This window comes from Miniopterus natalensis, chromosome 3 (assembly GCF_054644295.1).
Source record: "Miniopterus natalensis isolate mMinNat1 chromosome 3, mMinNat1.hap1, whole genome shotgun sequence".
NCBI lineage: Eukaryota > Metazoa > Chordata > Mammalia > Chiroptera > Miniopteridae > Miniopterus > Miniopterus natalensis.
The window spans coordinates 79094042-79120063 of NC_142083.1; the positions used below are offsets into that span (position 1 = coordinate 79094042).

Sequence of the window (26022 nt, forward strand, 5' to 3'; positions counted from 1 at the left end):
TACATGCTGTGACAGGCAGGCAGCCGGCTGTGCCTTTAGCCCAGCAGCAGATGGAGGCAGAGGCAGCGGGAGAGGAAAACCATTTTGCAATGTGACTATTCGCATCACAAAACCATCAGGGCGCTCAGCTCTTAGAAGGCCCTTGATGGCAGCACATCAAATTGGCGCTGTCATAGCTGACCGTGGCAATGGCAGTCATCCTTCATACTGTCCCCGAAGCACAGCGAGGCAATTTCCAGGCGTAACCCTTTAAGATCTAGAAGGGGAGAGAGAGACATGGAGAGCACACTTGTCGTCTTGCGGTGACAGGCGTGAGCTTTGCAATGTGCGCTGTGAAACCCACGCTCTTGGCAGCTTGCAAACCGTTACTTACATGTTCCTTTTCCAAGGCACAGTGGAGTGTGGTTCAGAAGCTTTGGAAATAGCTGTTTCCCAAAAGGGAGACAGGCGTGAGCTGCCTTCTGCATGCTTTCTCTGAACTGAGAAGGACAAGCTGCTCAGCCTGGGGCAGTGGGGCAGCTTGGAGGTTTCCTCTCCTATTGCATTGATCCTTTGAGCCCGGGGCCTCTTCTTATGACCGTCTGCTTCCCTCCTATCTTGAAGGGCACATCAGACAAGCTGTGATGTCTGAAGGACCATGTGCCCATGTCCCTGCTCTCTCACCTGCTAGCAGAAACACCTAGCTATCACCACCGCTGTTGGCACCCCTCCTCCTTCCAAGGCTCCCTCTGTGCAGGAAGCAGTCTCCTTGGAGGCTGAAGATCACTTGGGCCTTTCTGGGTCTGGATGGTACAGAAGAATTGCAGGGGGGTACTTGTGTTGATTGGGATCTGTCACCCAAGCTTGGTGGCTGACCTTCAAAGCACCACAATTATCTCCACCCCAGGGCAAAGGGGGCATCCTAAATGATGGCAATGATGATTTGACGGTGATGATGACGACGACCATTTATTGAACATTTACTATACCCTAGCGCTATGTCAAATGCCTTAAATGCATTCATTTTTCTCTTTTGATCCTCACACAAAACTAAGAGCTACAAATTATTATTCCCACTTTATGGACAAGGAAACAAAGCCACCGACTACAAGGTTGAGTAACTTCCCCATGCACTGCTGTTTGTACCCCAAGTCTAAACACACATCGTGAGCCGGACAGCAGCAGTCCCAGCCTGGACGAGTGCACCGAGATCCTTACTCAGGGAAGGCCTCTGAACAGAGACGCCTTTGGCTGTGAAAAACAATGAGATGATTCTTTGCCATCTTATGACCTCTGGAGACCGGCACCCATCCATCACATGGGTGACATTTTATGTGTCTGTGTGTGTACATGTGTCTCCTTTTTCCTCTAACTAAAAAATAACATGATTATTAAAGAGATTTTTAAAAATCACGGAAAATTTAAGGATGAAAATAAAAATAATTCAAACTTGCAATCACTCGGACATAAGCAGTTAACATTTGGTGCATCTTTTTCCAGTCTTTTTTTCTTTGCGTGTGTGTATGTAGCAATCCCAAAGTAATATTGTCTATATAATTAAATGCACCTTGCTTTTTTTTTAATTGCAGTAATAACAGTAAAAGAAGCATTTTTCATGGATTGTTTCTTTACCTCTACCTTGAGAGATGGATACATTATCCCTGTTTTATTGATGAAAAAAAAAGAAATTGAACCCAAGAGAAGATATATAACTCACCCAAGGTCACTTATAGGATTTTTATTTTAACTTCCCTATGACTGTGATCATTTTTTCATTTTTATAGAATTTCTTAGGAACATTATTTTTGTGGGTGAACAGCGCACCGGCACATGGATCTGTTCCCCAACTTGTGGGGACATTTATGTTCAAGTCTGTGTACTCAGTTCATCTAGAATTTTAGAAATACTTGGGTTCCAGTGACTAGAGCTTCTTCTTACAGATGTCTGACCCTTGGCAAGTTGCTTAATGTCTTTAATCCTCACTTTCTCCCTGTAAAACTGGAATACTAAAGTGTACACAGTAGGGTGGGGAGATGGGGGAGAGGTGTTGCAAGGTTAAAAACTGGAATACAAGTTTATTATTGGGTTGTTTCCTAACTGCATGATGACATTTGCAAACAAAATCTTCTAGATATTTTGGATATACATATACATATACACATACATATTCAGAGAGAAAAGAGTTAGGCTGAAGAGTTAGGCTCTTGGTGCATATCACAGAATTATTTTTCATGCAGAAAAACTGACATTCCTTTAGAAGTGGATGACTGTCTGCCTCACCACAGCCTTGCCAACATTGTGTGTCAGCACCAGCACTCACACTGTTTTTATTTTATAGATGAAAAGGAAATAGAGCTTTTCCTCATTTGCATTTCTTTGATTATTAGTGAAGTTGCATTTTTTTCATATGTTTATTGGCCATTTATATTTCCTCTCACGTGACTTGACCTCTCTTTTGAAAGGAAGAATGAGTCTCCAGGGGCTAGCTGGAGGAAAGATGCTCCCGTGATCATTACCCTGGCGCCCTGGGGCCAGGAGCTGCCCCGGAGAGAATTAAGAGCCTCCTGGGATTGCCAGGCGACTGTCAAATAGACTTCTTCCCATACCAGAGCCCAGCTTTCTACACAGCCAGCCTGTAACCAGTATTTGGTCTCTACCTTTTCATTTGTTAAGAAATAGTTTAGATTTTTGAGAGAGGCTCTTTACATTCCACTCAAGCCAGTGCTTATAATTCTTCCCCACCCGCCTGCTTGTTCAGTTTGGGCTCTGCTGGAGAGTCCCATTGGTTCACAGTGCACTGCTGTAGATCTTGCCTGAGTCTTTTATGATCCCTGCCATCCAGCCAGGAGCTGTGACTGCTCTGTAACCTCCTTAGATTTAAATCTGTTGCTCGCGTTCCCCTCATAGTGTTACAGAGCAGCAGAGCCCATCCATACTGATGTCTTAATATCATTCTCTGCTCCTTGGATTTATAGGGTAAAATAAACCTTCTGCCATAGAAGTGTTTATTGATTACTGAAGTACATAATAAAGCCGAAGAATAAAGTAAGACCAAGTAATCGGTCCTATTCCTGGGGGACGACAGTAAACCCTGACCTCACAGCCTCCGAGGGCTGCCTTGCGCTCTGGAACTGGGAGGCTCCCATTTCATTAGGCGTCCAAATGGTAAGCAGTGAGTGATAGAAACCAGACAGAAAGAGCGCATACTGTATGACTCCATTTATATAAAACTCTAGAAAATACACCAACTAACCTATAGTGACGGAAAGCAGATCAGCGGTTGGGCAGGGAGGGGAGCTGGGATTAAAGCAGAAGGAAACTTGGGGGCAATGAATGTGTGCACCCCCACCTTGATTGTGGTGATGGCTTTAGGGTGGATGCATAGGTGAAAATGGACCAGGTACTGCCCTTTACATATGGGTAGCCTGTCCTTGTCATTTATATCTCAATAAAGCCATGAAATAAATAGTAAGCAGTGTAGAGACAATCGCGGCTCCCTTCGTGCTGGAACATCTTTCTCTCTCCTTGGGAAGCTCTATTTTAAGGAACATTTAGGAGAACCTGTGAAACTAAATTTCACCTTCACATTGGGAGAAATGGGGGTTCAGAAGACTGAATGGTACTATCAAATATAAAAAGGCATGAAAGCCCTCTTCCTCCATCCCTTTTCCTCTCACATCTGAACCTTAGGGGGTGGCTTGTCATTACAATGTTTTGGTAAAACAAAAGAAGCTGAGCCCTTTAGAAAAAAGCATTAGTTCTTTGCTGACTGCCCACTCCTTTTGCCATCACATCTCCCCCACCCAAGGAGAGGTTCTCTGCTGGAGAAATAAAAACTGCTCCAAAATGTTGGCAGTCTGAAAGGGGACGGGCATTTCTGACACAAAGAGATGTTTGTTTTCCTTGCATTTTAACTCTTAATTTTTGACACAGTGGGGAACTCCAGCATGGCTGCCACTTAAAATGTGACAATGCCATGGTGTTCTGACTGCCTCTGTCACAAGGGTGTCGTGACTGGAGGCCAGGAGACAAAGCAAATGAAGCCAGAGACGGTGCCTGCTGCTGAGGGGCTGGTCCATTTCTTTGCGTTCCAATGTTTCTTTTCCCTGGCCCGACGAGGAGTCACTCAGGGAGACTGGAGCTGGAATTTGTACAACCTCTATTCAGCCCCCTTGATTTTAATCAGAAATACACAATTATTCTTTTCCTCCAAATAGAGAAACTCAATCCCCATTTTAAATTCAATTATTGTAATTGCAGCATTCAGGAAAAAATAGCACATTCATTTTCTAATAAGAGATTGTGGATACCAAATTACTGCATATAATATGTCAAAACAGGAAACTTGAGACTGGCAGGCCAGTGGGTGTTTTTATCTTGGCAATTTGTATTTTCTTGCAGACAATTTTATAGTAATCCTACCCTTCCTTGTTTATGATACAGAAGACTGGGTTTTCAAGCCATCCTACAATAAAGACTGTTGTTAGGTACAATTTAATTTAAAATCCCCAGTTATAAATATGATGAATTCTACGCGGGGCCATAGTAAAGTACCTAATAAAGGGAAAAACAAAACGGAATCGGTCCGGCATGTCTTTGGATCCCCATGAACCACCTAACATTTATAGATCAGTTTGTCTCAGGCCATATTTCTATTCCTTTAGCTGTGCTTTTCACTGTCTTGCATTTTGAAAACAAAACAGAAAATCTGGTTGGTGGGACCCTGACAATGTGCCCATTATGTTTTAGCAATATGAGAGCACCATTTTCCCTTTTCCCATTCCGTTCCAGTTGCTTTTGTTGGCTTAAGGGTGAGTCAAATGTAAAAAGAAATGTATTTGGATTTTGATTTTCCTGATTTTCTTAAAAGTATCCTTATGATCAGGTTTCTTCAAGTATATGGCCTTATTGTCTTAGGATTTACTTTTACCTCAAAATTATTTCCATGCATTTCTCTTAGACACATTCAGACACTTTAGAATCTACTCCATTAACCACTGTATAGGTCTTGATCTCAGTTACACTCTTTCCACGACACCTTCCCTCAGATATTTTGCTAATGTAATTTATGAACTCTGAGATATATTTGGGGAAACCAACCACAGTGTTAAAGATGCTGGAAACCAACAGCTGAAATATGGCCAGAGAAGCCAGACAAAGCTTTCGTCCATATGGAAGAGGGAACAGGCAGTCCCGTGTGTCCCCGAGGAGAGGAGGGGTTGAATTGTTGAATGCCCACTGAGTGCCAAGCACTTCAGTTATAGCCTCTCAACTAATCCTGGGTTTTGCAGGTGCCAAGTCAGTACTCTAGGAAGTTTTATCTCTTCCCAAGGTTACTCTGTTGGTTAGTTTTATTAGATCCATCCCTAAGTAGGCCTCACATATAAATAAACTTTGTGCACAGGGCTGTCCAAGTAGCTCTTTATTCTGGTTGGTCAGAATCCCTGGACAACGTCAGAATGGCTGGCTTCCTAGTTGTACTAATGACCACCTGATGTTTTCATTATCTGTGTTATCTATTTATTTTGCCGATTTTAATTTGAGTAACGTCTTAATAATGTCAAAGCCCATGTCATTATTGCACTATGTATAACCTACAAGTTTAGACCCCAAATCTTACATTGATGCATTTTACTTTAGTCCCTATACACAGGTTACTGACTACAATTTGAAGCATAAATCCAAATTATATCCACCAAAAATTTTTGCGTCAAGAACCTAAAGGGATGCTTAGAAAATCAAATTCGAAAGTGTCTTGCCTTGTTGGTATTTAATCAGTAAAGTCAAACCCTTTGTTACCAGGAAGACTCCTGTTGTTCTTTTCTCTGAGAGAGAATCATAGTTTCTGTTTGTTTGGGTGATTGTTGTTTTTGTATAGCATAGTATTGAGTCTTCCAACCCTTCCCTGCAGAAATCCTTGTAGAATATGATTCCCCCTCTGGCAATAAAATGACACCAAAAAATTGAAACTCAACGTTTAAATAACTATTAAGTCACCTAATTTCTGAGTGTGATATATCTTTTATGAAAGAGCTGGAAGAACTAAAACTATGAGTCTTTTTCTCCAGCTGTTTTCACATGCTTGAACTCATTTAATTCTCACAAAAATCCTGTGAGGTATGTATCACCCCCATTTACCGGTGAATAAAAAGCTAGCCTCCAGCCCCAGCCCCAGCCCCAGCCCCAGCCGGTGGCTCAGACGCTTGGAGCTCCGTCCCGCACCTCAGAAAGGTTTCAGGCTTGATTCCCAGCCAGGACACATACCCAGGTTGTGGGTCCATCACCAGTTGGGGTGGGCAGGGGAGGCAACCGAGCCATGTTTCTTTATCACCTCTCTCTCTCCTCTCTCCCTCCCTTCCTTCCTGTGGCAATAAAAATCAATAAAAACATCCTTGGGTGAGGACTTAAAAAAAACAAAGGTAGGCTCCAAGATGTTAAGTACCTTTCCCAAGACCGCATGGCTGCGGAGTGGGAGGGGAGGAGGTGGGAATTCGAGCCCAGGGCAGGTTCAGCCTCAGGCTGAGCGAGCGTCCCTGAGCCAGGCGCGGCGCTGGGGAGCCTGGGGTGGAGGGGAAAGGTGGCTGGGTTGCCCTCACGGCCTGTGGCCGCTGCCTCTGTTCAGTCTCATCTTGACTCCGCCCTTGGCCAAGCGATCAGTCCCCCAGGTGTTCCTCTAAGTTGGAGTTTTGCTGGACAGTGCCTGAGACAGAGGGAGGTGGGATATTGTACTTGCCGGGACCATGAGCTTAGACACGAGCAGAGCTGGGCTCCAGCACTGCCTCTGCCGCTGGAAGCCTGAACTTGATGATGGAGGGCTTGGGACCTCCCCTCCCAGGCTGTTGTCAGGACATTCTTTTTAAATGACAGATAGCTGCTGGCTGGCATTTGTAGGGGAAAATGCTCTGAGACGGCTCCTATGGAGAATTTCTCCCCTGGAAGAACCATGCTGCAGTGAAATGCAATTCCGGAGCCAGGCTTTTCCAAGAGAGACAGCTCAAAGCTGCTCTGCTGGCTGGATCCTCCTCTTTCCCCTTTTGCCTGAGGTGGACACTGTCCCTTTGGCAGGGAACTGAGTCGCGCGTAGGCGCAGCTTAGCAGGAGCTATGCTCGGTTTGTCATCCTGAGGGGCTGGGAGGAAGAATGGTTTGCAGAAGCTTCATTACCTGGGGAAAACTCAGGGTTACGGGCTCTTTAAGAAAGATGCTTTCACGTCAAGTGTTGGAGAAAAGAGAAGAATTACCCATTGAAGGCAAAGTGGGTGAGAAACACCTCCGTTTATACCACCCTGATCACTTAATCTTTTCAGATTCATCCTGCCTTTCCGAGGGTGATTCACGCCAAAGTCCCTGTTCCCCCTGGCGGCGCCCCTTCTTCCCTGGGCGTAGCAGGACACAGGGCGAGCACCCGAAGTTCCCAGCTAATGACAGACATTGCCTGTTCCGGGAGGAGACTCCTCTTCTGGGAGTGTGAGCTTTATGCACATATCAGAAATATGAGTGAATAGGAGGGAGGAGGAATCCATAAAGCACCAGGCCGTTATTGGGCATCGTTTAGGGTCCTAAAACCACACTGGGCCCTGTGATGCTTCCAGAGTGCTCTCTCGAGGAGCTCACCATCTGCCGGGGGAGCGAGACTTAGAGATGTGAAATCAAAGAAGAATTGTACTCCATCTAAACTAGATTTCCAGCACCTGGCACATATACTCTTCAAAAAAACTAAGATCCACTGTTGAAGAATGAATGAATGAATGAATGAATGAATGAATGAATGAATGAATGATTTCTAACATCTACTGAGTGCTTTCTATGGGTCAGGCACTGTTCTCTATCTCTTTGTGTTAACTGTATCTTTATTATTATTATTATTGTTATTATGTGTTTATTAACTCAGTAAATGCTCTCGACAACCTGGGAGGTAAATACTGTCAATAGTCCCATTTGATAGATAATGAAACTGAGGCACGGAATGGTTAAGATCCTTGCCAGAGGTCCTACAGGTCACATGTGGCAGAGCCAGGATTTGACTTTAAGACCCTCCCCCTCTCTAGAACTCAGACCAGCTTGGAGCAACCCTGTGCGCTTTGGCCGCCTCTCCCCCGGCCCCACCGGGCCTCTCATTTGTAGTTTCTTTTACAGAGCACATTTCTAAACGAGGACGGTTGCTCCCCTTTAAGGACATACAAATGGCTTGCCCTCACCTGTCAAGCATGATCCTTGTATTTTACCAGGCCCATTATGAACGCAATCTTTCTGTCGAAAATTTGCATACCTCCTTTCTTGAAAAGTAATGACAGCAATTTCTTTCCCTCCGCTCACTTTCTGAGTGTCTCATTTAACGGCACCTGTGAAACCGACAGGCGCAGAGATGAGAAGTGAAAGAGAGCAGTTGATTAAATCATCATCAAGTCGGGCCTCAGAAAGTCAATTCTGCTTGCCGTCTGCAATGATATCCTTTTATCTTAAAGTAATGAGCTATGGCACTTTTGCATCGGGTAATGCGATAAGTTCTATTAGCATGTTCCATTTGCCTCACAAGCAAGGGCAAGTCATTTTAGCTAGCTCATATCACTGCAATCAAAGCAATTGGCTTCCCAGGCAGAGAAGAAAGGGAAAAGGCTCAGGGTGATTTCTATGGATCACAACACAGCGGAAAAAATAGACTCTTGTATTATTTTAACCCATAACATGCTTTTCCTTTTTACTTATCAGCAAATTTAGGTTTTATTAGCTCACACGGGACTCTGAAAGAACCAAGCTTTAGTTGAAGCAAACCTAGGGGGCTCCAGCCCCACCCAAAGAAACAAGCGACTGACCCGGAGAGGAAAAAGTGCGGCATCCCCGGGGTGCATAGAATGCCACCCGAGAGCACAGAAGGGGTCTCCCTGCTGACAGCACTGTGCCCTCCTAATACAGCCCTGCTTCACACTGTCTTCAAAGTCATTTGTAATAGGTCCCTAGGCAGGTACGGATTAATGCTATTGATGACTTAGAATCAGTAAATCAATGACAAAGAGGCAAAAGGATCTGGTGCTTAAGCTTAAAAGAGATCTTTTACAAATCACCCAGCCCTAGACTGAATTTTACCTTTGGACAAGAAATTCATTTTTCTCATTTTGCCAACCACTGAGGCTTGTGGGCTCTGGGTTTTAAGTAAATTTCATCTTTGGGGTTTATGTATGTTTATACTTCGCAAAATGTGACTTCCTTTCTACTAAGGGGAAAAAATGCTGAACTTTCCAAAAATTTGTGAAATACCCACTTCTTTTCCTCCTTCCAAAAACCCAACGATATTTTAATGAGCTAAGTGGAAATTTACAGCATACAGAGTGTTTTATGAAATACACCTGGATTTCAAAGTGACTAAAAGAAAAAATACTGAAAATTCATTGGTGAGCTTTAGAACTTTAGGTTTGGACAAAATGATTTGTCGATTTATTTGTGCGTCTAATGGATGGTCAGACTGAACCTAGCACATAGTAGGCATTTTAAAGTTATTTATTGAATGAGATTGGGTGATCATCTAAGAGGCCCTGAGGTAGAATAAGAAGTGTCCCCTTAGCCCCTCAAATCACACTGGTCATTTGAGCTCCAGCCAGTTCAAGCCGAGAACTTGCAGAAATGCCCGATTGTGTGGACTCCCCCACAGGAATGATAGCTCACCCACACAGAATTCCAGAGGCTTGTGAGAGCTCACTCTGCCTTCTACCTCAACAGCTGAAGGTTGGTGGACCTTATATGATCTTCAAATGCGGTCATTCTTTAACTGTCAGAAGCTTTATTCTTATCTTTTAAACTGTTGTTTGGCATACAGATTTTCTTCTATTAGGCTTTCATTTTTTTTTTTTTTTTTGAGTGAATTCATTTGATCAGACATAGTTATTGTTGAGATAGAGGGGAGGAAGAACCAACGACATCATTTTATGATCAGTAAGAATGCCTCAAACCATTTCAGTATTAAGCTTTTTCTTTCTAGAGCCCCAATCGCTTTAAATTTCACGTGAAGTCCAAAGCGGCTGTGAGAGGGCTGTAAACCATGCGGAGTGACGGGAGACAGCACGTCAGGGTGGCTGTAGGGGCGCAGGGCTGCACAAGGAACTGGGCAGGCGGGGAGGTGAGGGTGGACATGGTTTTGATCACCTTGCCACCACGCACTTCTTTAAATAAGAAAATAAGTGTCATGTTTTCTGCAGGTGGCTTCTCCTGAAATTGCCTTTAGGTGAGGGATGCCTTTATAGTCTTAGATAAACCGCCTGCCCCCGAGGGGAATCGGTTTGTTTTGTCACTGGCAGAGTTAAATTGTACCTGATGTTAGACGCTGTGGTTTACGAGTTGGGGCTCTCCCTCGTTTTCCTCTCATTTCCTTTAGGCAGAAAGGAGAATAAAATAACTTTATTCAGCGATGGTGTTCAGCCCTGACGTCTTTGGTGGCAATGATAAATGGATTTGAGATACGAAATAACTGTTCCAGCAAGGTCCATTGAGCAGAATAGAGAGCAATGCCCTCCTCAATGTCATTGTATGTGATATATTCAATGATTGCCACTTTCTGCTTAAGAATGCATTCAATCACGAGGTACCCAGAATTCCATCTTGCTCTTTCATTCTGAATGAGGCAGGGAGACCTTGACTTACTTCCATCTGGATCAGAGTCTTAAAACAATGATGTTGAGATTCCCAAATGCAAATGAGGAATATTTGCTTTTGAGGAAATACAATGAAATCATAATCACATCTTTTCTGGGCCTTTTAATGGAAGATATTTTCTTCTGGGCCCCAACTCTAGGCTCTGCTGACAATTTTAACGCTGCCCAGTGTGTTCAAACATACCTCCCATTGCATTAAGCAGTCAAGTTAGTCTGTGTTTCTTGTGCCTTCTTTCTTTGGAATTACGTGTCTTTTAAGTCATAGCTGGCTTGTGTTGTGTGGAATCAACCACATTTTGGTGAATTCTAAAGAAGAATGAGATAAATGCATCAGTATGATTGAGCCCCTGCTACGTCCCAAGGCCTGGAGATTCAGAGATGAGCAAGGAAGGCACTGCCCTTCCCTCTGTGAGGACCACTCCAGTAGGGAAGACTGCTGCGGCAAACAGTGATGTGCAGCTCTGGAAGGGATGGAGGCAGAAGCAATTAATCATAAAAAAAGTATTAGAATTCTAAGAATTCTTAATTCTAGGAAGAGTATTAGAACATTCACTGTGTTTTTAAAGGTGTGTTAAAGGTTTTTTGGTAGAAGCTTGGTGGAATCTAATTCCAGGCAGAGGGGATAATTACGTGCAAAGGTAGTAAGAGCTGACTGAGGGCGTGGGCAAGTGTGCGCAGGTGTGTGGAGCCAGGATAGTGCTGCTCAACAGTGTGGACACAGGCCAAGGCCAGTCCCTGAACTGTTTGCAACTAGTCAGCTTTGAGGTTAGTATGGTAGTTGAGAGTAAGCACTTGGAAACTTTTATAGCAATTCAATAGAGTAATTTTATATCTCTTAAATCAAATAACATCATTTTATCTTATATTTTTTGAGCAACTTATTTTTTACTATACATTACAAAAATATTGGTCCCCAATATATTGGAAAACAAAACAAAAACAAATGACCCCTCTCCACAGAGAGCCTGAGAGGCACTGTGTTGAAGGAGTGATTAGAAGCTGGGAGTGGGGAAGTTGGAAACAGTGTGAAGAATTTCATTGCCCCGTAGGCCGTGGGAAGTGTCATCATCAAATTGAAATTTGGGAAATCCACTGTGGTCAGTAAGGACTTGGATCAGAAAAGGAAGAGACTATAGGCCCTGGGAAGCAGTCATTATGGTGTAATGATAAAATAAAAGGCTGAACTAAAGTAGCATTCATGACTGTGGAGATGGAGGGGATTTAAAAGGTAGAATCGATAAAGCGGGGTGAGAAAGGAAGGTAGGTCTGCTCGAGGGTGGCGATGCCGTGGGAGCAACATGGGAGAGGGGCGGGCGTGGGTGAGCAGAGGATGAGGAGTCCAGATTTAGACGGATGCTTGAGTCTGAGGTGTTCACAGGGCTTGAGGAAGGGGGATCAGCACACAGACACGTGCTGATACTAGTTAACATTTATTGCTTGTACATACTCCGTACCATGCGTTTTCTAAGTTGTTTACATATATTATCTCATTTTATTCTCATCTTATGAGGGAAATGCCATCATCACCCACATTTACAGAGAGTTTAAATAACTTTTCCAAAGTCACATTGCTGGCAAATGGTGGGCACTGGTATCTTTAGTTTCAGCACAGAAATGGTAGATGGAACCAAGGGAATCTTTAAGGACTCCCCTGGAAGCCATCTAGAAACAATAGAACTGCAGGTGCAGCTCTGGGGAGACAGTGGCATTAAAAATATGCAAAAAGGGAAGGGCCATGGAAAGATACGAGGAAGAAACAGTGTTGGTGAATGCCTACAAGGGAAAAATCCCGGATGTTCAATTGAAACAATCCAAATATCCAGCACTGGGGAACCTTTTAGCTGTTATTTACAATTCAAACAGTGGATCGCAACACAGCCTTTTCAAAAGTGATGGTACAGGGACAATTATACTCATTAAACTAAAATATTTGGCATTTTATGTGAAAACAGAGCAGGTTACAAAATGTGTATGCATGAAGGATGGAGAAAAGACTGGAAAGAATTAGACAGATGTGTTAACAGTGTTTGTGGATGGCAGGTTGGTGGGTGATTTTTTAAAAAATGTAGTCCATAAGTACATATTAATTTTAAAAAGGGAAACCTATTAGGTAGGTGGATAGGCGGGTGGGTGGGCTGGTTGAAGAGTTTAAGGGGTGGCATATATCTGGGAGGGGAAGGAGGTGCCTCCAAAGGTTCCGGTCTAATTTGTGAAGCTGGAGGGAGGAGAAGGGGACCATGAGGTGCATGGCGATGCGTTGGAATGGCTGCATGAACTGGGGTGAGGAGCTAACCCCTTCCTAGTTCTGCATTTGAGGCACGTGGTTTGGATTTCATGCCTCCTATTTCCCTCTTTTGTCTGTGGTAGGTTTGGGTGGTATCTTTGTCTTGAGGCTGAGTGACCAAGAATTTGTCCCCAGCTGGGGTATAAGGGCTGGTTGTTCCTTTTCATTTCTTGCTTTTAAAATGGAGGAAAATATCTTCACCTTTGCACAAAGGGCTTTGAAATCTAGTCATGGAGAATACTCTGTCACCTCAAGCTGGTCGTTAGTGTGCAACCTGTTTGCTAATAAACCAATGCAAGACCCTGGTGTCAAAATGCTTAGAAATGGTCAAATCAGCTGGGACCCCGCTTCTACATTGGACATGCCTTTTCCATTTCCCAGCCCCGTGCAGAACATAAACCTGAATAAGGAGGTGGCTCGCTGTGAACTCTGATAAATTGGACTGGGTATCTGGGGATTGGGGAGCAGACACTTCTTCTTTTAACCTTTCAAGACCAAGAATCATTTGGCCAAAAATCCACCATGTATTGAACTTAGGGTATGAAAGCTGCACAGTGTATTAAATGTGAATTTGAGACCATGAATTCTACCCACACTGACTCTATAAAACAGCCTCCCTTTTTCATAAAGCAGGCCCATAAACCGCTGCCAGCGAAGCAGAAAGACTCCTTAGGCCCATGGCTCGCTTTCCGTCTGGAGTTGTCAACAAACCCCCTTTATGAGTGGAATAGACCTCTTGTATGTGTCGAGCTTCTGGCTTTTTACAGAGTGTGTTAGGAGCCAGGCTAGGCAAACGTTAGGCGCTGTTTGCTGAGTGCATTTATTGCCTTTGCATAATTTATGAGCTGGAGGGGCTGACCATCATTCGTCTCTGCCAGGGGCTGGCACTCGAGGCTCCAGAGAGCGGAGCTGTAAATTGGATGGTGCGCTCCTGCTGAGCTCACGGCAAAGTCCTCGGGTCAGTATGGGAATTTAATACCAGAAATGGAACTGTTTTTGCAGCGCACCATGTGGGCCCCGGCGCAGCAGAGACTGTTTTGGCAGACTCTGCGACTGGCCTTGTCGAGGAGCTGTCACTCACCCGGCGTGTTGTGTGGGGAGCCTGAGCATTTTTAATCGGCTTGGCATCCGTGCTGCTTCCATAATGGATACCAGTAGGTCTCGGTTCTCCACCATATGCTTAACTCTGGAGACAAGGTGCTTCTGGGTATATCAGTAATTACTTGGTGCGGAATTAAGTGGACCTTGAAATTAGAACTGGACCGTTGGAAAGCAGGAAGCTTAACACTTTGATAGAAATAACCATTCCCAGGGACACGCTGCTGTTAGGATGGGCGGGAGCGGGGGGCGGGCAGCGGGGGTTCTCCCCCGACCTCCTCACTCCCTCTGCCCTGTGCACACCAGTCCTTGGGGATGTGGGCAAATGCTGTGCCCCAGCCTCAACTGTCATTGGTTACCTCACGAGACAGCTGTGAACAGCTGGGAGAATGAGCCTGCCTGGCAGAATCCTCCTCCCTCTCCCCCCCACCCCAAATCATGTTTTGTCACTCTTGAAGATGTGCCCAGAACTTGGGAACCTCAAGGAAGGCTTAATTAAAGGCAATAGGAAAATCACACAATCAGGAGAATTGTTGTTCCACATTGAGGCCTTCAGAGTCTTCGTGTCACCCATTTTCTTTCTCAACTCATTTGGCTTTTTATAATAGCCAGATCCACTCCCCAGACAAAAGGAAGGAAGTTTAGACAATCTGAGGTCGGAAGCTTGGTTGAAAATGATGCAGTTGTACTTGGTTAAAGTGCTGTCAATAAAACTCTGATAATCGTATGGCATTGAGGAGCCCAGTAAAAAGGAAAATGTTCTAACCCTCCAGTCCATAAGGTTGTGATGTGAGTTACTAAATGTTTATAGTACAGGGAGCTGACACTGGAAAGAGGAAGCAGTCTCCAAATTGTGCCTTATAATACCAAGATGACCATTTGGATGGGAATTTTGTTATTGTCAATCGAAAGCACTCTAATGGTGGTTTAAACACTAATGTAACTTACTGTTATCTGAACAAAAGTCCCTAGGTGGGCTGCTCTGAGGTTGGTTTAAGTGGCCCAGTTGTGCCAGGCTTTTTCTTTCTTTGGCCCCAGCATCTTGTTTTTGTACTTAGGCTTTTTGCCTCATTTCTGCAAGGTAGCTGCCACAGATCCAGACATCACATCCTCATGCATCATGTTCAAAGGCAGGAGGCAAGTGATGCTGCTTTACTCCCTTTTTTGAGGAGAGAAAAAATTTCCAGAACCCTCAGCAGACATTTCCTCAAGTCTCGGCCAAAAAAATGTACCTTATGGCCACCCTTAGCTGCAAGGAAAGTTGTTGGGAGAGAAAGAATATCTGGCTTTTTCAATCTCAGAATGTCAGGAGAAGGTACAGACGAGGAGAAGGGATTGTGAACGGCTGAGGGTATTTAGCCAGTACTGACTGCTGCATAAGGAAATTTATTTTCTGTTTCTGTTCATAGCAACATCAACTCCCACATCCAGGTGGCCACACTAAAAAACTTTGGCATCATCCTCAACTCATCCCTCTAACTTGCTTCCCAGATCCATGTGTTATCAAGTCCTGTTGGTTCTACCTTCAGAATTGCTCTGCCATCTGTTCCTCCCTTTCTCAACCACACACCATGCTGCTTTAGACAGTGTGATTGTTGCCAAACTGGTGTCCTCATGACCTGCGTCTTTCCCCACAGCGCAGTCTCCCCTCCACCGTGGAAAGAGTCATCGCAATAGAACATGGCTCCGCTCATGCTCAGGGCTTGTGTTCTAACTCCATTTCTGTAGTCATGTGCCACAACAAACACTGTTTCAGTCAAGCACATATATGGCGGTGCTCCCGTAAGAATGTAATGGAGCTCAAAACATGTTTATCGCCTAGTGACGTTGCAGCTGTGTATCATCGCGGTGTGACTCATTTCTGATGTCGTCGTGGAGATGCTCATGTAAACGACCCTACTGCACTGCCAGTCCTGTGCGAGTACAATTATGTGCAGGACGTGATACTTGACAGTAATTCCGACTGGGTTACAGGTTGATGTATTCCCTCTACTTTTTATTGTTGTTCTAGAGTGTGCTCTTTCTCTTATAAAAAAAAATTGCTGGGAGACAGTATACTGTGTTACACAGGCCGCAGCCTCGTGCATCCCGCCTTTACTGCTCTCTCGATTGCATCATTTTCGCTTGTGCTTGATTTAACCTCGTGTTGTTTTGTCCAGTAACATGCTGTATAGGCCTGTAGGCTGGGAGTAGTAAGCTGTACCACATAGCCTGGTTTCTGTAAGCACACTGTGATGTTCACATAGCAGTGACATCGCCAAGCAGCACATTTCTCAGAACATATCCTGGTCGCTCTGCTCCTCGCGGTGACTGTACTGCTAACCTGAGGGCTACATTAGGTCCAGTCCTGTGTCTTGTTTGAGTATCTGTCCAGCTTAGCCGTGCTTATCCAGGGTGGTTGAGTGAATGAACAGATACATTTATCTGCTGTGCATTTACTCTAACAAAACACTTCCCTTTTTTAAAAATAAAATATTGGATAATGGAATATTCTTGTTTTGTTTTTTAAAAATTATGGGTTTTTTCTTCCCTTTGAGTTAATTTTCATTCTCTGGTTATCCCAAACCCAGCTCAACAGTTGGCACTTGGGGATCTGTTAGACACGGTGTGAGTCTTCTGCCCTAAAACTTCCCCCCCCCCCCATATTGTTGATTTGTTATCCTGACTCTTATCCTTGGCATGTTTTTCATAGGAAATATCCCCTCTGTTGTCTGGGCCTCTAAACCCTGGAAAAGGCAACCATCACAAATGGTGGGCCTCGCCCATTATGTTCAGTTTTCTTTCAAGTCCAAATGAGAGAACTCAATGGCCAGAGGTTTGCCTCTTTTCTTCTAGAAGAGCTCCAAGAGACAGCCATTGACAATAGCCATTGACAGTAGAAGGTCTCCATTAAATAAGTGATTTTTCTCTGAATTCCATCAAGTGATCTTGATTCACCTTAACCCTGTGGCAAGGTTGGCTCCTCGATGGGCATCCCTCTGCTGTGCGGGGGGGGGGTGACAAACACGTGCTGCACTGCCCACAGGAGAGCCACAGCACGCAGGCACCAGAGGAAGCCAGCAGGGCGACTGCAGCATCCTGCTCCTTACTGTTTACCTGCACTGGAGCTGAGGAAACTCCTTCCAGCTCAGACAGTGTTTCCTAGTTCCTTTACTGCTCTTGATTTTTTTTTTTTTTCTGTATCAAAAACAAAAACCTACTCAATTTCTGCACTGACCCTTATTCTCTTGTTTTCCTTTTCAGTGTGACAGCGACAGTGACCAGGAAGAGAAGGTAAGACAGCCCCCCGCACACACATTGTGGGTCCAGTACATAGGACCCTGTGAGCACACACAGCTGCAGGGGTGGGTACCAGCTTCATGGTGACCACCTTTCTCTACTGTAAAAACAGATTTTATTCACACAGTGACATTTTCTATGATAAGAAGTAACATTTAATTTGTGAGGTCCACTTTTTTGAAACAAGCTCCTTAATATTACACATATGTGACCCTAAGTTTTCACGTTATAGAAGATGTTAAAAGAGGAAATTATTTATTTTAATAGCCATCTGATCTTTTTTCTTAGTTCTTGATTAGAACATTAAACGTGCTAGTATGTATTTATAATGTCATGTTTTCACTTCTTTTACTGCCCCATATGCTTCTTCCTGCTTTTCTGTACATATTGGCCTTCTCGATGGAAATGTTCATGGTAATGTTTCTGGAATGTCATCCTGGGGTGAGGGGTGGGCAGGGGAGGTCAGATGGGAACAGCTCTCTCTCATCCAGGTGGATGGCCAGGTGGGAGGGCAGTTCTTCCAGCAGGTACATACTCTGTTTGGAGGCTGATGGCCACCAGCCTCTGTGTACCCTGTTCAACATGGATCAAGAAGAGGAGCTCTGTGTTTGAGCTTTCAGAAGATCGGATCACTGCCTGGTAATGTGAACTTCCTGCGGTCTGAAGCAAAGGGATTGGTTGTCTGTTTGGCCTTTCTTTCTAGGTGTCTAAATCCCCAAACCAGATTTCTTTTCAATTTTATTCCTACTTTATGTATTTCTAAAAGAGTTAACTGAATACTGTATTATGATTTCTATGTTACTTGGCACCAAAAGGAAGGGGTCAAGTCCTCCCTTCCCCAATTTCCGGATCTGTCCTGCAGAGCTGGCGTTCCTGAGCCCCATTTTCTGACTGTCACCTACATGCTTGTTGATTTCACTCAGAATGGGCAGTTAGCATTTAGTGGGATCTTTCCATCAGCCCAGATTTCTCCCTCCTTCTCTGCTGCCAGCCTCCAGGAGAGATGTAAAGGCTCTTGTTCTGTGCTGTTGTTAATTTGAATTCAGCATATGTAGCCTGTTATAAAATGCGAGACATCATCATTTGAGCAGGTCAAGCATATTCAGATGAAGACAAATGGTGCTTATTTGATTTCCTTAAAATCAGGAAATGAAAAAAGTGCTCTCTGGAGAAATCATGTTCTGCCTGGCTTGGATGATAGACCAGTGCGTGTCCCCTAGATAAGAGCAGGCTCTCGCCCTGAGGTTTTTATCTCTGAAGGACGGCCAGGACTGTCAGCTTGCTGACATGTGCATTATCCATGTCATTTTAAACAAAGTGACCTACGGAAGGGTGCGCTGTGCTGTGACACGGTAATGGGCTGTTGGATGACAGGGAAAGTACACACTGCGAAGGGGGCTGTGGACTATTCCTTTGTTTAACTGACAAGTAGGCGCCTCCTTACTCCAGCCCCCGGAGTCTTCACTCCTTAGAGGCAGGTCTTCTGGTGTCTCAGGTGCCTGTGTGTAGTGGGTGCCAGAGGCACATGGACAGCATAGAGGGTCAGTGTTCAAGGCGTGCCCGCCGGCCCCTTGGAGCTGTCAGGCCACATCCCCACATGGCAGTCATCACCACAGACACCAGGCAGGGATTGGCACTTTCTGCGATCCCAGCAGCTCTGCCACAGTGATGGTTGATCTCACTGTCCAAGTTGGTGGCACTTCTCCAAGGGGGTGAGCCTTCTCTGGGCTCTCACAGCTGAGCAGACATTCTGCCTTTGGAAGGCACTGTGAGTTCCAGAAGCGTCACCGGTCTCCAGCAGTGGTAGGCAGTGCTAAGGATGTCCAGTTTGCATTCCGTGTGGATGTCCTGACCAGGAATCTCCACCTGGACCTCACACCCGCATCACCAGGGAAGCTGTAAAATCCCAACCCTGGGCTCCATCCCAGGCCCACTGCCTCAGAATCTTCCCAAGCTTCTAGCATCATTCGTCTAGATGATCAGCTGACTGGTCATTTGGGGAATGACCGAAGCTGCCCATGGCTTTCAGAGGAATCTGGGTGTTTCCACCTATGGAGAACACTTGAGCTAATCCTTTCCGGGGATCTGAATTCCCAAGTCATTGCTGTTCAGGTTTCAGTCTGAGAGCAGGAAGCAGCAGATTGTCAGACCAGGCAGTGGGAGAGCAGCCAGAGCCCACCATTCAGTTTAGGATGATTTCAGGGCAATAAAGGAGAGTATGGAGATGTTTACAGTCAAGTCCGTGAGTGGGGAGAGGGGAGGGAAGGGGCGGGGAGGGGAGGGGCCTCAAGTGTTCCCCCCTCCTGTGCACACTTCCCGCCTCTGCTGCCCCATCATCTTTCCTGGGGACTTCTGTGGCCCTGCAGATCCTCTTATTCTTACCTGAGAGATGCTCCACGACCACACCCACATCACCTGTCCCTGCTCCCCCTGCCCCCCCCAGGAGCAATCAGGACTCTAATTGCAGTGGTGCCTGCTTGGCCCTGTTATAGTTAAGACTGTCAGCTTCCCCTTTTGAACTGAGATTGCCTGGTGTTTATCACTGGCTTTAATACCATCCTCCCAGACATGCTCTGGGCCTGAGCCCGGGCCCCTATCAGCCTCCTCTGTGCCAGAGCCTCTTGCCTGGGCCGCTCTCAGAGCCCCACAGCTAACTGGTGCTGCTTTCATGTGCCGCTTGGAGGATTCGCATTCAAATCTGAATTGCTAATGGTGGAAAAGATGCCACTCAGTGTCCTGGGATCCCGTCAGCAACCCCACCAGGGATGCTGTTGGAGGCAGAAGTGAGACTTGTAGGGCACCCACTGGGATTTCTCTCTGGAAGACCTGTCATTCTCTTACTCCGCCGGGATCTGCAGAACTGGCGGTCTAAAATTAGGGTACTGTATTTCACACAGCTGACTGAATTAAGATAAACTCTGCTTTCCTCTGATGCGAAGCTGTAATTTATAAAATGATACCCTTACTAATTAATGTGGAAGTGACTGGGAAAGGGGCTGAAAAGCAGAGCTTTCCATAAATGCAGAAGATGTACTTGTGCATGGAAAGGCTTTGATGAGCCGCAAGCCAAGCGTCTCTCCCAGCCTCCCCGCCCAGCACCGAGAATACATTTCACATAGTATCAGAGAACCCGGAGACTCTGGTGAGGTGGGAACTGGGTGGGGGTTAGAAAAGGCTGGGACACTGCATCTCAGATGTGGGATTGTCTTCATTGTGGTTAGTGCAAAGAAAAGAGGCAGCACTTGGCACCCTAATCGCCCACATTTAGCAATTATTCCAATCCCCCACTTGAAATGAATTGGTATCGTGAGAACAAAGAGGCAACACACGCGTTTCCACATATTTGGCCTGTATTTCCTCTTGCTTCCTCTCTTTCTCTACCACTGGCAGCAGCCCATTATACCAAGAAACACCCTCGTATTTGGTTATGAAATTAATGTGAAGATTAAAAGTAATTCTCTCTTTGTCTGCTCATGTGTGGACCACGTGACAGAGCTGGTTTTATTGGCTGGGCCATGTAGTGCTCAGTGGTCCAACAATTGGGTCTCAGAGTCTGGTGGCCTAGGCTTCTTTCTGACCGTCCCTGACCACTGCAGATATGGACAAGCCTCAGTGCTCTCATCTACCAAATGGGGATAACAGCAGCTCCACCCGTAGTGCTGTGACAGTTCAGTGAAGGCACTTGGTGCAAGGCCTGGTCCATAGCATGTGCTCCATAATTGTTAGTTTTCATTAGTTCTACTTAGGGCGAAAAGAGAGAACCACTCGGAGCAGGAAGCAGCCTATCCTCCTATTCACAGAGCTCAGGCTCTGCCAGGAATCTGCCAGAGGACCTCAGGGAGGACTTGTTTCCACTGCAACCTGACGCTCAGCCTTCATGCCCAAGGGCGCTTCTTTCTGCTACAAGCTGAAATTCAAAGGCCCCCAAACAGGGTATTTTGAACCCCTTGTCTTAAACATCAGGCTTTCTTTTGGGCACAGCCTTGGAGCCAAGAACAAGCCTGCTGTCCTGGAAGCATCAAATGACAACTAACTGGATTGTACAGCCCTGGTCCCACGTGCCAGACACTGTCGGTTCCCACATGCCCCCACAGGGGAGACGTTCTGATTCCATACATCCGGGGTGGAGCCACAGCATCTGTATATTTGTAAAAGCTTCCTAGGTAATTTTGATACACAATTGGTTTTGAGAACCACTACCTTATAGGAAATGTCAAAGAGAAATTTATACTTTTCCATTGTTTATGCTCTTAAAAATTTGAGAGCTCCAAGGAAAGACTTGAAAACTATAGAGTTACCTGTGTACATGCTCCCATGTGCTTATGTTCATAGATGCATGGCATATACACACATGCAGTGCACATGTACACAGTCTCTTCATAGGTAGGAGGAACTCTTCTCGTTTTCCGAATGAAGCTTTTCGCATGAGTCCCGATTGCAGTTTCTCTGTCTGGGCTTTTAACCATTCAAGTGGCCCCCTGGAGAAGGTCGCCTGGCTCCTGTGATTTGCTCACCGGGACCTGGAACGGCCTCCTGGGACACTGGCTAATTGCAGATGCAGTGCCACTTATTTTCCACATCAGCTCCTCCTCCCCCAACACTTTTTGGTTGTTTTAATTTTTTAATTCATGCTAAATTTGTTGGTTTGATCATTTTGTTTTCACTTGTGTGGGAAGGGTGCAGTTTCTAAGAAAAGCAGCAAGGAGACCAGCGGAGGCTTATGTTCCTAACTCAACACAAACCACATGCCTCACTTGGCTCCTGAAAGACTCAGAAACTGCTGAGATGTCAAACTGAAGCCTGGGCATGTGGCTTATGCTTACAGTAGAGGAGTCCCACCCCTCGATTGGCCACGTTTCACAATTGGTAAAGATTGTGCGCCCTCAGCAACATTCCAGGAGCTCAGAAGGCCCTCACTGTTGCTTATAGAACCCCCATCCCTGGTTTGAAATATGACTTGTTCTGATCAGGAGACAACTTAGAGATGCTGCCCTATTTGCAGCTAAGGAGAGGAGTTTTCTCCTCCCTTCCAGTTTCCCAGAGGCAAAGCAGTCATTTCTCAGGAGGAAAGCAGGGCCCATGTTCTTGTCTTTAGATCCCTAGCACTAGTATAAGGCCTGGAACGAATTAGGTGTCCAGTAATGTTCACTGTTTTGCTAAATTGGCATTTCCTTTCCTGGATACTCATCTCCAAATAGAGGGACTACTCAAAACAAGTTCATATCAATCTCAGTGTTTTATTTTCTGAATTTCGACAAAAATGTGGTCTCTTCATCTGTCTTCTATATTGCTTTTACAATTTTATTTTCTTATAAGACACTTCTAAGCCATCTGTAAATTTGCTAGCTTATTTGGAAAATTTCTGCAATTCCTGGCTGCGCTTCAAGAGCTTTCCATTTTGGATGCCTGGTTTCCATAATGCCCATCCACTTAGCCTCTTCTTACTTCTCTAAAATTATGTCTGGGTCAGAATTGTTCCTCCAACATCATCATATATTCAACTGTCTTAATTCCATCAGATCCATCCAAAAATTCTATAATACCATCCTTGGATTAAGTTTCTACTGCAAATTATTTTAAATTCTGACTCTCATTAAGTTCTTCTTTCTTTCGTATCACAGCATTCTTATGCCAAACCAAAAATTGCTTCACTCGCTCTGAATGTGTATGCTGAATAACTGCCCATTAATACCATGCCATCCACCTGAATAAGATAGAGGCTGTAAATGTACAGATGTTTTTATTAAGTATGAATCAATACAGTGAATACTCAAGAGTCACTGGAAATTTGTCAGGCACCTTCAGTTACCCTCTTGTTCCGTAGAATGAAAAGAGAGAAGGAACAGGCCTAGATGTTTCGTTTTCATCCTCAGTGGGTAATAAAGAAGGATACTTTGAAGACCCGTTTCTTATTTCCCCCTAACCAGCTGTGTGGCCTTGGGCAGGTTTCCTAATGTTGCTGAGTATTAGTTTGTCATCTGTAAAAATGAGGCTGGATGTAATGATCCAACACTGAATAACCTGATTTTCTATGTAGCTATTTACATAGGCCCAACAGCATGGCAGACAAGAGGGAAATTAATATGTGATTGTGCTTTCTCCTTGCCAGGGTAGAAGGAAGTTATGTAAGGATCGTCTCCGTTCTTTCACCTCTCTCGAGTCCCTAAGAGGGAATGCGCACAGTGGGTAGATCAGGGGACATCCCCGTTGACTCTTTCACGTAACCAAAGGGAAGACACATGTGGGCCTAAGGTCTGAACAGTGTCATTACCTATTGGTTTATTCAGTCTTCACATCCGCTTATTTTTCCCCCAAGTATCTACTGATGAACCAACATGGGCCGTGTAGTTGCTTGACTGTGTTATGTCTGCCACTGTGCACCTGTCAATAGGCAGCGGAGCAATTAGCTTAATCTCTGTCCTTAATGACTCTGTTTAGGAGTGCATGGGAATGCGTGAAGAGCTGGCTTACATAATGTGTCTTAGGAACTCACTTGATTGATAACGAGTATTATTTGAACCTATAAAAGGAATTCTGGAAATAGCCAGAGTTGAGTACAGGATTCCACATTCCCAGAGAAAGGGTCAGCTGCTTTCTCGTAGAATGAGCCGTTGGCTTGGGTTTTATGGCTTACCTGGAAGGGAAGTCACAAAGCCAAGGAGGAGTTAGGTGCAAGTGATGGTTTTCATCCTCATGAAATTGACCGTGAATCCTGAGTCATCTGAGTAGTTGGCAGGTCCTAAGTAGAGGCATTTGTACTGGTGACGCTTTTAACAACATGACTTATGCTTCATAGAGTATAACCGGGGCTGCTCTTTGGTTGTTAGAAGAGTCTGTCTTACTATCGTTAATTCCAGTTGGAGAGTGTTCTGTCCTCAATAAAGATGTACGGATCTCTTTGTAGTCATGCAGTGTGCGTGTGTGTATGTGCGTGTGTGTGTGTGCCTCAATCCCCACTTGGCAACTTTTGGCTGGTGTTATACTTACAGATAATTGCTCCTTATAACTTTGCCATTCTAGGAATGATAAAGATAATAAAATACCTGTATTAGGATATTATTAGTAATTAGCCAAACTTTATACTTTTAGAAGTCCCAAAATTCAGTGGATGAATATATATTATTTTTCCTCTTCTTTTTTTAATCAGTTACAGCTGGAAGGTCAAATTGCCCTCTTTCTAGACATCATAGAGCTATGAGGATCATATTGAGAAGTACTAGCTGTAGATCTGCATGATATCTCTAGCTACTTACTGAATGACCAGGAGCAGCTTTCCCCACTGCTATTCCAAACCCAGGCTTGACTCATGGTCTACCAAGTACATGCATGTTTACGGAGACAGTGGGATGGAGCATTTGAAATAAGACTTACCAGGAATCCCTGGGATGGGTGGTTGTGGTAGCCAAGGGGCTCAGTTTGGACTTTATCATTTTTTTTTATGGGGAGAGGCTTTTAGCGATTTTTTTCAACTCCCTACCTTCTTGGACTAAAAATGTAGGTGCTACTCATTTCTCGGGGGCAGCAAAAAAAATGAGATTAGGTTCAATAGTAATAACTAAATAAGAAGACACACCATTTCACACTGAAGAGAAGATTGGATTATTTGAAACACTTTGCAAATGTCATTTTTATATGACCTGTTACAATATTTATTGTGGGGCCCATATGTATTCTCATATATAGCATCACTGACCATTTGTAATGTACCAAAGTCAATGATAGGTCCTTTCAAGGACTTTATCTTCTCAAGCAGGTATCATCATTTTACAAATAAAGAAAATGAAACCTAAGAGCTAGTAAATGATGGTGCTGAGGTATAAATTGTCTCTTAAGATGCCAAGACCTGGGCTCTTTTTCCCATAACATGCTGCTTCCTTATACATCAGGTGAGCTGGGATATGCCCAGAAGTGCCATTTGAGAACCCCTGCTATTTTCCCCTCTCTCTGTGCCTCACTGTCCTTGTGCTACAAGAAGCCTGGATTATATCTTATCAACCCACCCTCAACCCCACTAGCTTCTAAAAATTCAAACATGTCAATTGTTCAGGAAACACTGAATAAATACAGTTTGGGTCCACTGACAATTTAGATGCACCAGCTTTTCTGAAATTTGCCATTTTTTAAAAATAAACCTGGGAAGCAGTTGTCCAAGGGGAAAAGGGAAGAGCTACAAGGTATATGTTTTAACTCTTACAAATGAGTGGCAAAGTGGCCTGTGGGCCACTATGAGTACTTAGAGATGGAGGCCCTACCAACCAGAAGACTGAGCATGAGCCAGATTTGGTAAAGGAACACAGTCTCCTTTTAGTGTGTATCTTTGTATAAAGATTTCATGTCTTGTTAAACCATAGGCTCCCAGCATGTACCCTACACCTACCACATGCCTGACACTTAGTAGGTGCCATATAAATATTAGTGTTACACCTGGAAGTTGCTTTGTTGATTGTCCAAATCCCAGAAAGGAAAAGGGGCTCATTACAGTCCCCCCCCCAGGCAGGTGGAGAAAAAGTAGGCCTGAACAGAGGCTCATTTCCAAGCTGGTCCAGAGCCTCTCCCCAGGCTGTTTTCTTCCTGTGGCCAGCACATGGGAGACAGGCCACGATATCACCGCAGCCATGAACTGCACCCCAAAGTGGTTTCACTCTGTACTGTCCTTTGCCACCTCAGGAACCCTCTTGGCCATCCCCAGACACTGACTCCAACCCCTGTAGAGGGTTTCTGGGTCTGCCAAGGCCACAGG

General features: G+C 44.8%; 1 protein-coding gene across 4 annotated transcripts in view; it reads left to right on the plus strand.

Moving 5' to 3' along the window:
- AUTS2 (activator of transcription and developmental regulator AUTS2) overlaps nucleotides 1-26022 on the plus strand; it is a 1039841-nt gene that overhangs the window by 716348 nt on the left and 297471 nt on the right. For all 4 annotated transcript variants that reach the window (XM_087815613.1, XM_087815616.1, XM_087815615.1 and 1 more), the window contains exon 5: nucleotides 17247-17276. In XM_087815613.1, coding sequence (XP_087671739.1) covers nucleotides 17247-17276 — 30 coding nt within the window. The remainder of the gene's footprint in view (nucleotides 1-17246; nucleotides 17277-26022) is intronic.